Consider the following 13,932-nt stretch of genomic DNA (forward strand, 5'->3'; position numbering starts at 1 on the left):
AAAGCATACAAGGAGGGTATACAGTCACGTGGTAAATAGGTGAGAAAGTGAAAAAGAGTTCAGTGTCTTAGTATAGCTGCGTACACGCTAAAACCGGGAACGGGAAAGGTGGTGAACGAAATACGGTGCTCGGGGCGCTCGGAGCGGCAGTACCACGATACACAACACTTCTCCCCTGTTGGAAGCGAAAAGCTTCACTACGCTAGGTAAAGCAATCGTCGCATAGGCCGGAGAATGACATTGAACGACCTTCAGACCAACCACGTTAGCCAGGTATGACCAAATGTGGTACAGTTATGATGTCGAACCCTTGACCCATGACCTTTAGTTGAACTCTGACGTTAAGAACAACCAATGCAGTGATGTGAAGCCACGTGATGACATCCGATGGGGGTGTCGTAAGACAATGTGATACCACGGCATAACCACGTAGTCGTGTGAGTATACATAGAACGGCTGTCGCGAGCGTGTAGCGGAGCTGCCATGGACGAGCCTCAAATGTTTAGCAAGCGTGCTTGCTTTTCGCTGTATTCCAGGGTTAGCCAAGTTAGGCCACTTCCAATTTTTCTGGGCGTAGTCTCGGAGGTTAGAGGCTGTCTGGGGCGGAACCCCGAGGAATGTCGTTGGAGGCACCTGCGCAGTCTGAATCGTAGCTAGCGGCTGTTCACAGGTTCTAGTGAGTCAGCTGATGGCTTATGAGCAGGTTGTTTGTTTTGATCTTCTGACTCGGAATGCGGCTCGGGCATTTCGAGTTCAGGGGCACGGCGAGAAGCATCGGCTAGGTTGCAGTCTCTCTTCCTGATGTGGTCGGCGTGCCTACGCCAGGTCGTATCATCGGGGAGTCGGACCTCATAGGACACAGCACTTCCAGGAGCAGATGATAGCGGGAAGCCATCGAGGTCCATATAATGAAAAGTTCCTTGCGAAGGCTGAGACGCCGGGCGCAAGCTTGCGCGTCGTTCAAGCTGTCGTGGCCCAAGCTTTCTAGGGTATACTTTAGCTGGCGGGAGAACAGCAGCTCCGCTGGGCCTAAACGGCTCAGCTGAAGTTCGACGTTGCCGGTTTTCAGTCGTTTAAGCGCTTTCTTTGTTTCCTGAGCGAAGCGCTCAGCCTGTCCGTTGGAAGATGGATGATAGGGTGCGTCTAAAGCTTGGCGAATCTTGTTTCTGGCGAGAAACTGTCGGAACTCTGCTGATGTGACTGCAGAACCGTTGTCCTATACAGCGACGTCAGGGAGTCCGTGTGTGGCAGAGTTTTCTTATTTGTTGGGTAGCGACAGCAGCTGAAGTGGTCTTGACAATAACGACTTATAGTTGAAACGAACCTACGACAATTAGAAATATCTTGCCTAGAATGGTCCAGCGGAGTCCACGGGCAGCTTTAACTACGGTCTCGTAGTCTGCTCCCAGGAATGTACTTCAGCGGGCGGCGGAGCGTTCGTAGATTCTTGGCAGATTTTACACGCACGGGTGGTGTTTTCTACACCACTGTCGAGTTTCGGCCACCACACATAACCTTGTGCGAGTTCCTTCACGCGAACGATTCCGGGAGCGATGGGTGAAACAAGTGAAGCACTTCCACGCGGAGTGGCGGTGAAATCATGACCTGGGAACCCCACAAGATACAGTCGCGATAAGCGGAGAGTTCGTCGCGGCGCACGAAGTAAGGTTGGAACTGGTCCTTTGCCTTTTCTGGCCATCCGGTACGAATCCACTTGAGTACTCGGGACAACACGCGATCCTTCTATGTCAGTTGACAATCTTGGTTGCATCCGCAAAATCTTCGGGTGGGTTTTCGAGCAGTATAGGACATCTGCCATAGCAGGATTTTGTGCACTTGTAGAGGGTAGTGGAAGGCGGTTGAATGAACCAGCGTTGCCGATTTGTCGTCCTGGCATGTAGATGAGCTCGTAGCCGTACTTTACGAGCAGAAGATTCCAGCGAAGCATCATTGGGGACAGCACGCTATAGCTATAGGTATCGGGTGGCTTTGAGGCAGCAGACCTACACACTAAACAAGTTCTCACCCTTAAGGGTGCAAATCAGCTGTCCCCAGACGAACACCCTTTTGGGTGCTAAAAAGGGAGCAGAGATCTGCACCCTTCAGGAAGGGTGCAGAGCATGAAAGTTTAGAGGGCGTGCATCAGTCTAAGGGTTTTGCTTCATGGATAGATTAACGTGGAGCACCCTTCCAACATGCATTCGTAGAGGTGTTATGGAAAAATAGTACCCTTTAATGAGGGTGCAACCATTACATCCTCTAAGGTATCATTAAGTGCACCCTTCCTTAAGGGTGCTGATCTCTGCTCCCTTTTTTAGCACCAAACAATTGCAAAAGGGTGTTCGTCTGGGGACAGCTGATTTACACCCTAAAGGGTAAGAAATTGTTTAGTGTGTACCAGCGGCTTGTGGTCTATGTAGACTTTGAAATGTCTCCCATAAGGAATACCGCGGGTTCGCTACGACAAACTTTTGTGATACATGCGGGGAAGTTGAAACAATAGAACATTTTCACCTCTCTTGCCGGCAGCTCGCACTTTAGAGAAAGACTTATCTGGAGGTCCCTCTCTCGAGGTTAGGGCTCCCTGTGTCACTGCCAGTTCTTCTCTCGTTCAGTGCTAGCGCCAAGCGATTCGCGTTAAGTAGGGTTCGCGGAAACCTTCACGACTACGTTACTGCAACAGGAAGGCTATCTTGTTAACTGTATTCAAAATTCTATCGCATGTCTAAATATGTGTTTTGTTTCTCTTCGTACTTCGGAATTGTTTTATTTATTTATTCTTCAGTTACTTTTTATAGTCGCAATCATTTCACCGTTTTACTTCTCCGCCTCATGCCTTTATTTTCGTCGCAATCGCCTATGTGATTTCCCTTGACGTTCACCATCAAACCAACCAAACCCTGGCCAATCACCCCGCGTGGGTATGTGCCATGTGTACTGAGGTCAACAACAACAACGTCTTCGCTCTAGCGCGCCATAAATTCGTCGGTCCTGTAACTTATGTGCGTTGAAAAAACTTATTGCGACGACTATGCGCATTGTCAAGCTCTGAAACTTGGGGCTTAAATACTCTGACCAACTTGTCAGTGTGAGGAGGTGAACTGTGCGAGCTGAAAACAGTCGTGGTAATGAGCGCAGCGGTGCCCATGAGCGCGTGAACCTTTGTTTAAAGTTTCCGTAGTGACAGCGACTGATATCGTCATCGCGACTACCGTGGCGGTGAGCTCTTGACCGGTTGCGAGGGGCATCTGTGCTTACGCTGCTGATGCGGCCTACGTCTTGCCTGTTGTGGTGACTTCCTGCTTTTCTTCAGTGCTGTGTTTGGAGACAGGCTGGTTGTATGCGACGCCGGTCCCGACCAGCGGCGGCTGCGTGTGCTGTAGTTGATCGTTGTTCTGTGCTGCCGCTCGAGCGTTGTGCGGCACGCTTTAGGCTCTCATCTGTCTCACTATCTTTAGGAAAAGTTATTCTGGCGTATACCCATGAGTATGTCGTTTCTCAGATAATGATTGGTTCATTTTATTGAACTTTAAACTGCACTCAGCATGTCAAATGCTTCTGCGCCACATAGCGCAGTTTCCGAAAAGGTAGCATTCTTCCGAAATTTTTCGCCAAGCATTAAACCAAGCGCGCTAAACTCCCGATAGCTACGCGGCTCCTCCTGACTCGGTGCGCCGTGGCAGTGGTCAGTAAATTCGCGTTCTGATTTTCATGCGCATAGTTCAGAACGCTTTCTTTTTCGGCTGTGGATGGAAATGACACCACAAAAATGACGCCGTGGGTGCCTCGTGCGGCGCTGCTGTATGCGCGCTTTTGTACTCGGAAAATTTTAGCTGCAGTCACCGAGCCTGCATGCGTTAGGAAGAAGATACAGAGCTGAAGGCAATAATTAATAATGCGTTGATGGGGGCGAACATTTAAAGGGGCACTGAAGGGCAATAATACCAGACGTCAACCAATGGGATTTCAAGGGAGGCTGGCTGCTCGTAGTTACACCGGCATTGTAGCGTGACATTCTTCTTGTTAGAGCTTGTGAAGGTGATATTTGCTCCTAAAGTGAGTGGAAGCCCTGTCTGTGGCAAAAGTTGCCACATGGATGGACGCGTTGCGTTGATGGTGTGCCTTGATTTTGACAGAGCCAGACACGCATGTACTGACTCGTGAGGCATGTCGGAAATAATGACGGACCTCCGCATCGAGCTCTTTGACGTGGGAACGCATGGGAAAATCGATAACTTTTGTTTGGTAATTTTACACTTTTACTGCGTTTAGACTGATGATGATGAAAAACTTTATTCATCTCAAGGGTTCGTGACGCCTGGTCAGGTCGCTGCCCTCAGTCCAGGGCATCATTGTCTTCCCCGATTGCTCTCGCCCGTTAATTAGATCAGTCAAAGCTGATCCTTCTGGTCCCAGCTGGTCAGGGCGGCCTCCCAGTTGGCGTGGGTTGAATTGGGGATGGCTGATCGTGCGCCTGAGGGCTGTGGGCACTCTCGGGGGAGTGACGTGATGCGTGTTTAGGATTTTTTATAGCGTGGGCATGCGTCCAGCTATAGGGTGGGTTGTGAAAGGTATTTGTGGCGTAAAATGGGGAATGTATGGGTTTGGAGCTGTCGCCAACTTGTGGCATCCTCTCGGGTGAGGTTTTTTTGGGGGAAGCGGGTATTTTAGCCTGCTTTCTTTCTAATATTGCGTGATCTCGGTGTCGGTGTGGCTCTCCCTGGGTGTCTTTTGGTTATTTGATGCTGGTGGATGTGTTTATCTTGTTATATACATAGCTTGCACGTGACGTCACGTCACCGAGATCACTGCTACGGCAGCCATGTTTACGAACCGCTTGGCGACCGCGCGCGCTTCGAGACGCGGTTAAACAGAGATGTTTCGTGCTGCGACCGGCTCGTTCGCGCTTTTTGCGTGAATATGCCTGCTCTTCCGAATGTGCAGTCCTTCTACGAGGGCCGCTAGTCGCATCTGAGTGTATCAGAGCATGTTCGATGCGAGGAGGAGGTTCGGCAGTGCGAGAACATCGGCCCCTCATGACTGGAAGCAGATAAGAGCACGGGTGTTTGCCTGTTTTCGGACATTATACGGTAACATTATCAGCTACATTGCGACCCTGGACAAATCGATATAATCGCACATTCCTTCGTTAGTGCGTAGGTGAGAGCTTGTCAGCAGCGCAGCTCGATGAAGTCGAAGTTCTACTTGAGGGGTCAGCTCAGAACTCTTTTTTTTTACTTTTAAGCCACCCGCCGCGGTGGCTCAGTGGTTAGGGCGCTCGACTACTGATCCAGAATTCCCGGGTTCGAACCCGACCGCGGCGGCTGCGTTTTTATGGAGGCAAAACGCTAAGGTGCCTGTGTGCTGTGCGATGTCAGTGCACGTTAAAAATCCCCAGGTGGTCGAAATTATTCCGGAGCCCTCCACTACGGCACCTCTTTCTTCTTTCACTCCCTCCTTTATCCCTTCTTTTACGGCGCGGTTCAGGTGTCCGCCGATATATGAGACAGATACCGCGCCATTTCCTTTCCCCGAAAACCAATTATTGTTGTTATTATTATTATTATTATTATTATTATTATTATTACTTTTAAGCTATTTGAGCTCGGTGAACTTATTTTTAATGTAGCATTGCCTGAAAATGTTAGTTCCGTTTTTGCTGTTAGAACGCAGTTCACAGAAACGTTGATTTCAGCCGTCAGCGGCGGCGGTATGAAGATTGGTGCATCGAGACATCCTATACGCACGGCTTGATCGGTGTCCCCGCCGCGTCGGGCTCGGCATGTTTTGCTGGGCCTCAGCTCGCCGCTTTTCGCTGCGTAGTGTGCCACTGGGCGCTGGCGTCGTGCGAAATCCTCATGCTTGGCGCTATACCCAAGGAAAAGCGATGCGACAAATCCAGTCACCTCGAGCTACTTGGGTGGTCACCATTTCAACACAAACAATTAGGTTAATCAGTGACGCTTTCCTTCTTTCGCCATTGTTACATGCTCGACAGTCGAAATTGTGAATTTAGCTGTTATGAAGTGAGCACCACATACTCGACTGTAGCGGTTCTCGCGGTCGAAATCGGCACGTTTAATGGGCGCATGCAGAAGCTCCGTCGCTGTGTTCAGCCGTTCAGCGCGCCTGCGTTCGCTCACACTGGTCCTCAAGGATATTCCATGTGGAGAGGAAGTTTGTGTTCGTCGGACGTTCCCTACCGCGGCAACCATTGCGCTTGTGCGATCCAAATATCGCGCACACAGATGCTGAAACAATGCGGACTGCATACTGCAAAAGCTGGAGGTCGATAAACATGACAGAAGCATGCATATCCCAGGTTTCCTTTCACTGACGTCAGTGCAAGCTACGTATTCGTGGTCTGCGTGACTGTATCCTCTCCTTCCAGGCCCCGGAGGGTGACTGCTCGGGAGAGAGTGTGAGCACGCTCGTTACCCGGAAGTGAGGTGTGTCGGCGCGATGTCTGCCGAACACTTTTTCCGCCTGGCTAGAGATGGTGCCACGCGCTAATGCCCGACAAACCGCCCGGGTGCCCGTCGCGATGGTACTCGGGTTTCGGTCTTCGTTGGATATTCCCTGTCAGTTGGCGACGATGTGTTGTATGGCTATAGCTGTTGCCGTTTCTTCGGCAGCTGCACTCACGGTCTTTCCTGCGATGGATCCCGTAGCTATCGGGTCACCGTTGCCGTCAACGACACTCAGTGCCATGGCTTGTCTGGAAGGGCCATACTGAACTGCGTCCGTGTAGTGCGTCCTAGCTGGGATCTGGTTCCAGACATTTCTGGAGGGCCTTGATCCGTGCCTTTCTTCTCGCCATGTGTTGCTGTCTGTTCGTATTTCTCTGAATATGCTCAAGTATACTTTTGTTTGAGCTATCATGGCAAAAGTAATAAGACGGCGCGACCCACGAGGACAGAGAAGACACACAAACTATGGGACGAGCGCCACTTACAACTGAGTTTATTTCGCGTCAAGCCTGCCTTTTTTAAGACAACCGATTCGTATCACAGGTACATAAAACATACAAACAACAATCTATCACCATCTCTTGGAAGCACTGCTCACGCAGACCATCGGGTCAGCAAGCAAAAAACCATAAGCAAGGCATGGAGAGCAATTCAAGTGGCGTTCGTCCCGTGGGGTGTCTCTTTTCTTTCCCCGTTGGTCGTGCCGTCTTATTTTCTCAGAATGGGAGCTATGAAGATATTCGCTCGAAGCATATATGATCACGAGTGACCTCATGCCGGGGGTCTCGGGTAGGTCAGTAGAGTGAGTTCTTGGGCTAGTTGGTATTCTTGAGTCACGTTCATAGTATTCCAGCGCAACGGCACATAGCCAAAGAAAAGAAGACGGAAAAGAGGAAGGACGAACACAGCGCTGACTGACAACTGTTTAATCAGAGACGCACACACAGCTTAAATACTCTTAGACCAGCGTAAGCGCACACAGTAAAAGAACCAAAAAGGAAAAATAGGAAAACAGAATCTCATCACATCTTTATCGCAAAAACTTTGAAAGGAACGCCTTTTCTGCATTATACAAAAAGACTGAGGTATCGCTGACACATCCTGACCCAGCTCGGGTAGGGTTTCGTGCCCTTTTCTGCGGAGAAGCGCTCTTCCCATTGTAGTTTGCTGAAGGCGGGCGTTGTGCCCGTCTCTGACTGCTGCAGTCAGTCCAACCAAGGAGTTGTGGACTTCTATAGTTGCAGGAGATTGTCCGTTGCCGTATGTGGTAGAAGCCCCAACGCCGTCTTTACCGCCGTTCGCATCGCCGCATAGTTCGCGCATTTCGGCCTGGGTGAAGTTGTTATAGGAGGCGGTATGCAGCTTGACTGATGATGAATGCGTGTACTATCTGCGTGACATCCTTCTCTTTCATCCCACTTCGGGTGTTAGTGATCATCCGGGTCATACCCGTGATTGTTCTGGAAGTGTACACCAAGGATCCTGATATCTTTTTTACCCTGGGGATGGTTCTTCCGTTCAGTCGTAGGTGGATCTCTTCCGTCCTCTTGTTTCAGACCGTGTACACGCCCGAACCGCCAGGAGCTCTGAATTTTCCGGTGTGCAGCTGAGCCCGCTGCTGGATCTGGGCACTTGGTTCGACTGGGGTGATCTCAGCCAGATCGATGTCCCTCCTCGAAAGGCTGATGCTGTGATGTGATGAGGACGGACGGGCTTCGAGGAGAGGAGTTTACAAGGGGTGTATTTTACGTACATATTTACTACAGTATGTAAGATACAAGTAAAAGTCAGAAAGGTTCTCTCACACATGCCGTCCGGAGGCTTAAATAGAGTTGTTCATCCCCAGACCCTTAGCCGGGGTATCTTAATACAATGTCAATGTCCAATCAAGTGGTCACTTATGATGTCCTGAGTAGCCGCCCACCGCAGGAGGCGACACCGTTCCCCCCTCGCAGCGGTTCCAGTGGCGAGGGCCCGCACTTTCGATAGCGATGCCGATCCTGACGCCGTCTCCCAGCTTTTCCGGTGGTGGCTGAGAGAAATGCAGTACCATGAGTAACCGGCCCTAAATGCATCGGTAGTTGACCATGATTTAATGACAGTACCGCGCCCAGCAAGACCACCAGCTTCGAACCATGGCGCTTCGTGGAAATGGAAGGGGTCGGCCGACGTTGTTAGACACTTCAGGGGAGAGGAACGATTAGTTTCCAGACAGGTCGGACTCCCGTGGGAAAGCATTGACACCTCTTTCGCCGCCGCCGTTCCATCCGAGGCAGAAGGCTTCTTCCCTCAATGACTCAACTAGCTCCGATTGGTCACGCAATGCAGCGTACACCTCGTTAAGGGTGCTGGTCGCCGAAGCCTTTCTCCCGCGGACAAAGGAAGACTTCCGTTGTGGAAGCAGTTGCCGTGGCGACGCTGAGGATGATGGCTCCACGCTGGCACCTCTTTGAAGCGCGTCTGCTTCATAGGCCGGCGGACTCAATCATGAGTCAAGTCACACAGGGTCACTCAGGCTCACATTCGGATCATGATCTGAGTCGTGACCGAGTCCGGACTCACATTCAGATCATGATCTGAGTCGTGAGTGAGTCTGGACTCAGGCTCAGATGATGGTCTGTGTTTTCGCGACGACGGTGTGCACTTGAGTTTTTTTTCCTCCTTGTTTCCTGACAGATGGGGGGGGGGGGATGATTTACTGCCGTGGCCACTGACTCTTGAAGGCGAGGCAGCTTGACGACGTCTGTGGGCGACCGAAGAACAGGATTCCGCGGAAGCGAGGAAGACGGCCTTTGCCCCTTTCCATTTAAAAGTTTACGTGGGTGCGGTGATGAGCCGCGTGGGCATGTGGGGGAAGCTTTGTCCTAGTCCCACCATGTCGCTCCGTGAGAAGCAGGGGTCCTCCATCGCACGATCGGTCGGCTCGTGGACATGCCACTCGGGCACTTCATTGAGCCCATATGTCTTGAGTCGAAACTAGTGAGCCCAACTGAGTCGTGAGTTGAGATGAGTGAGCCCAGTTGAATCCTCAGTCGAAATGAATGAATGAGTCGAGATTTGTCGTGAGTCGAAATGAGTAAGAGAGCCCAAATGAGCCGTGAGTCGAAAGGAGTGAGTGAGTCCAGATGAGTCATGCGTCTAAATGAGTGAGTGAGACCAGATGAGTAGTGAGTCGAAGTAAGTCGTGACTCATGAGTCGTAACGAGTGTCTGACTCCGAATAAGTCGTGAGTCCAAATGAATTGTGAGCCTAAATTTTTAGTTCATGAGTTAGAGTAAGCCCGGGCCTGTGTGAGTGAGTTTAGGCAAGCACAAAGGTCGACGAAGGTTTCGTGAGGGAGCCTGAGTGATTTTGCCGAGGTATGGTATGCTGACAGCTGACGGGAAATTCTTTCCAGTTTGGAGGCCTCTGTTCTATATACTGCGTTCTGTCGCGTACTTTCCGTCAGATCTCCTAGTGGGCCATATGACAATATTATTACGAAGACGACGAAGTTGGCAGTAACGCGGTACGGAGCGCTCGCGCAAGGCCAGCGGCCATTAAATCATGTCTTTGCCATCGTTCATCGCGCCTCATTCTTTGCATACAGCCTGTGTGTCATACCCTGAATAGAACTGAGTTTTTTCGGGAGGCTCGCCATGCCAGTGTTGAATAGTGTGGGCGAGATCACAGACCCCTGAAGCGTTCCTCTGCCCGTCAGTGTTATCTTGTCCGATCGTGCGTCTCCTACGCCTATGGTTAGATTACTGGGGAATGCACGGACGTAGTTATAGGCCCGTTCGCCGCAATGTGACGCCGAAGTTTCCCAGGATTTTGTCGTGATCCACGTTAGTACGCGCCCTTGAGGCCAAGAGATAGTATGACCCTTGTCTATGCTCTGCTAGGAGCATCCGTGACCTCTTCTTTAGGTAGGTAGGTCTCAGACATTGCTGGCACATACCCACTGCGGGGTATGGCGTGCTTGATTTAGAAAACCAACTGTTGAATGCTGGACAAAGTGAAAATGAAATCTTTCTCCCAGCTCTGCTTTCGAGAACGTTTTTGCAGGCTAGTTGGTACAGATACTGCTGGAATAGATCTTGTGCACTTGTGGGGAACAGCTTTGCGGCTTTCCAAGTTATTTTAATAACAATAAATAAGTCTGAGCTGCTTAATAACCAATTTGAATGCTGCCTATATTTCTTTTTTCGTTCCTGCTAGGTTCGTCGTGCCAATGCAAACCGCAGCACAAGATCATATCCCTCGAAAGTGCCACGAAAATATCGTGTTTGTCATGTCCGCCCGAACATGCAAGTATCCTTTCTCGGCAGTTTGCCCGCGTCGTTAGCATCGTCACTGAAGGCAGGTTGAAGATGTCTGCACTGTGTGCTCAGAGTTGGTTGAGTTTCGCGAGTATGTATTTTTGACCGCGTTTTGTGGTACGCAAGCGCAACGACCTCAGCCTTGGCAGTCTGCTTTAAGAGCGGTGAAAAAAACAATATTGCGATTCTTATTGCAAAATCCAGATTTTTTTTTATTCGCATGCAGCGCTTTCACGTGCTGCTTTGGTGTTCACACTCTGCCAGCGTTGGCTGGAATCGACGTGGTGATCACCATGGCGGACAAACCCATGGTGGGCTGATCGGTACTACGTGGGTTTGGCTGCCATAGGTGCATTTTGCGTCTTTCTCTTCCTTCTTAGTCTTTTATCTATAGCAAGTTAGCTTTCATTTGGGCAAGTCAGTGCTACCATATTTCTATATAGCTTAGTCAAGACACAGGTTGGGGAAAAAAAGAAACTGATTGAACTGAATCCTCAGTCGCGAATGTTTATGCTCGATCTTCTTGCAGGTGACATCTCTCGATGGCTGGGACTGCGTGCTATGCGCAGATAGCTCGCCCTTTCAAAAGACCACCAACAGCTGCAGCAGCTGCGTTGACGGAGTGTATGGTGCGGTTTCTTTGATAATTGTGTTCTCTTCCCGGGGTCCGGTGTTGTTTCCCAAATAAGTTGCTTTGCTCCGTAACTGTGCGGTGTGAGCAATGTACTCTTCTGGCCAGCGCAGGAATTATAGCTTGTATGCTATTAAATTGAATTCGCTGCTCACCTACCGAGATGGCGTTGTGGTAACGAAGAACTCTGCTATATCCTAGTGCGCGGCTTGGTTTCCGACCTCGGCGGCTACATTTCGATGGAGACGAAATGCTAAAACGCTGCTACGACGTGCCTTATAGCCCTGGCTTAAAACATTTCCACACGAAAAAACATAATTGAACAAGTTTTCGGTTCCCAAGGGTTCCTTTCATGATATTCTCAGCTTACCTATTTTTATTTTAAAAAGCCACTATTTTGCAGCGTGGTGATTTCAGGCTGTAATAAATTTATGTTGTGTCGTGAAATAATCAATATATCACTCTGTTTTGTGTATGAAGCACAAGCTTTAGGTGAGGGGCATTTAAGGCCAGTGAAATATTTCATGCACATATAAAATTTTAAACTGGCTTGTCCCATTTCCACTCAGGATGCTTATTCAGAAATATCGGCAGTTTTAGAATCCTACTTCACAGCTGTTTCCTTACTGCAACAAATCAGATATGAGTCGTGCTTTTAAACTTACTGCCTTGCTAGGAATGCTCGAAATCACAAAATGCACACGTTTGATTGACTTACCTATCGGTGTTAGTACCATTACTGGATTTCTTTGGATCTGAAGTTTTGAAAAGAAGCTCTCTGCCTCTGTACTTTGCAAAACGTGCGTGCTGCCGTAACCAGACGCCAGACTTTACAGATCCAGCCCCGAGAAGCGGGGACGCTACAGGGGGTTGTGCCTATCCCATTTTTTGTTGTCCTTGTCCTTTTCATAGTGGCTTTTCATAGAGACTGTCCTTTCTCTTTCATTTTTTATCCCCACACCCCTTTCCCCCCGTGTAGGGTAGCAAACCAATTATTCTTCCGGTTAACCTCCCTGCCTTTCCTCCTCCTCCTCCTCCTCGTCCTTTTGTGCTAGAACAAGAATGCAATGCAATTTGCCTCGCTTGCTGATTAGTCGTGTGAGATTGACTGCCTGCGCTGCAGTGTAGCCGGGTGTTTTATATGTTTTCATTCGAGGCCTCTCGGACAAGCACAGTTACTGAACAAACGGTAGTTCGTCGTTTTTATTTCAGAGGAAATAGTTGGAAGCGATGGCATTAGACGGCGGACGTGCACTGCGTGCAGTGAGAGGACATGGCCGGATGTGAACAGCCAAAAGTGAGGCTTACATACGCAGCTGGGAGGTTACGTCTTTTAAAAGCTTTGGTCGCGCAATAGTATAACGCTGTTTTTGTTGTTTTCAGATGTGTGACCTGCCCGGAGGAATTCCTGCTCGCCAACAGCAGCGCATGTTCGTGCCCATCCGATAAGGTATTTTTACACTGTGATACTTTAATCATACGGAATAAGATTGGGAAAATTCGAAACTTTTTCAGGCAGTAGTCGGGGCTCATGATGCATAACTGAAGGGGTACATTATGTGGCTTGTTTCATGCAGATTATGTTGAAAGCTTAGAATGGGTTAGTAATTTCAATGAGCGGTTTTAAATGCCGCAGGTTATTACACTGCGGAACTTCAAAACGCAGTCTTTTTTTTCTTGTGGTGCTGTTATCAGATAAAGCAGTACTCACCCTAGTTTTGCACGGAATGTTTTCCACATAGAGCTGAAGAGTTGTGTACTTATTCATGTGGCGCTGAAGGCGAACCGATTTCGTTTGTAATTTTTTTATTTCAGTATTTTCGGGTCGCCGGAAGCTGCATTCCCGCAGCCAAGGTGGATGCCAACTTCGATGCATTGTACAATGTCAAACATCAGGTATGATAGACAACTCCCAGTTACATGCAGGAGCGGCCGCAAGTTGCTCACTAAAGCTTGCCACTGTGCCGCATTAGAGCGCTTTGCGGGTTCTAAAAGGTGTCGTGTAAACAGCCTGCGCGCAGTAACTATTCATTAAGTCATTTGCTGAATACGGCTGGAATGTTTCGGTTGTGAAAACATATTTTACTGTTGCCTAGGATTCTAGCATTTCATCAGGAGCACTTCGGAGCCTCTTGCTGCCATCTCTCTACAACTGCAAGGTAAACGTAAATGGTCTTTTATTCCCGGATTGGTGTGTTTCCTGACGAGTCTAGCGGTGTCAGCACGAGCTCTTGCTGTTCGCTGAGTTGCGCAATCTGCGCATTGCAGACGCATTGCCAGCGAGGTTGTTAGTTTTGAAATTTTCGATTTCTTTTTGTTGCTGTTCCAGGAACATGGTAACGAAACTGCCTGTGAAGCACTTGCCAACCTGTGTGTTCTTACCTTGTATCTTCGTAGCTCTGAAGGCACTATTTGCGACAGATTTCTTACGCTGGGTGAAGCTAGTTCAAGACGCCCAAAGCAAAGGTGAAATATGTTGAAGTAAAACTCACCCGGCTTTCTGTCCATTGTATTGCCTTGCTTAATGCAT

General features: G+C 49.3%; 1 protein-coding gene across 1 annotated transcript in view; it reads left to right on the plus strand.

The window, feature by feature from the left end:
• The window catches only part of LOC144113961 (meckelin), a 41,686-nt gene that overhangs the window by 1,087 nt on the left and 26,667 nt on the right, over positions 1-13,932 (plus strand). Inside the window, exons 2-8 of the mRNA XM_077647376.1 lie at positions 10,671-10,759; positions 11,301-11,400; positions 12,615-12,699; positions 12,786-12,852; positions 13,218-13,298; positions 13,499-13,561; positions 13,732-13,868. Coding sequence (XP_077503502.1) covers positions 10,671-10,759; positions 11,301-11,400; positions 12,615-12,699; positions 12,786-12,852; positions 13,218-13,298; positions 13,499-13,561; positions 13,732-13,868 — 622 coding nt within the window. The remainder of the gene's footprint in view (positions 1-10,670; positions 10,760-11,300; positions 11,401-12,614; positions 12,700-12,785; positions 12,853-13,217; positions 13,299-13,498; positions 13,562-13,731; positions 13,869-13,932) is intronic.

The sequence above is a fragment of the Amblyomma americanum genome, chromosome 1, assembly GCF_052857255.1.
Source record: "Amblyomma americanum isolate KBUSLIRL-KWMA chromosome 1, ASM5285725v1, whole genome shotgun sequence".
NCBI classification, from domain to species: domain Eukaryota; kingdom Metazoa; phylum Arthropoda; class Arachnida; order Ixodida; family Ixodidae; genus Amblyomma; species Amblyomma americanum.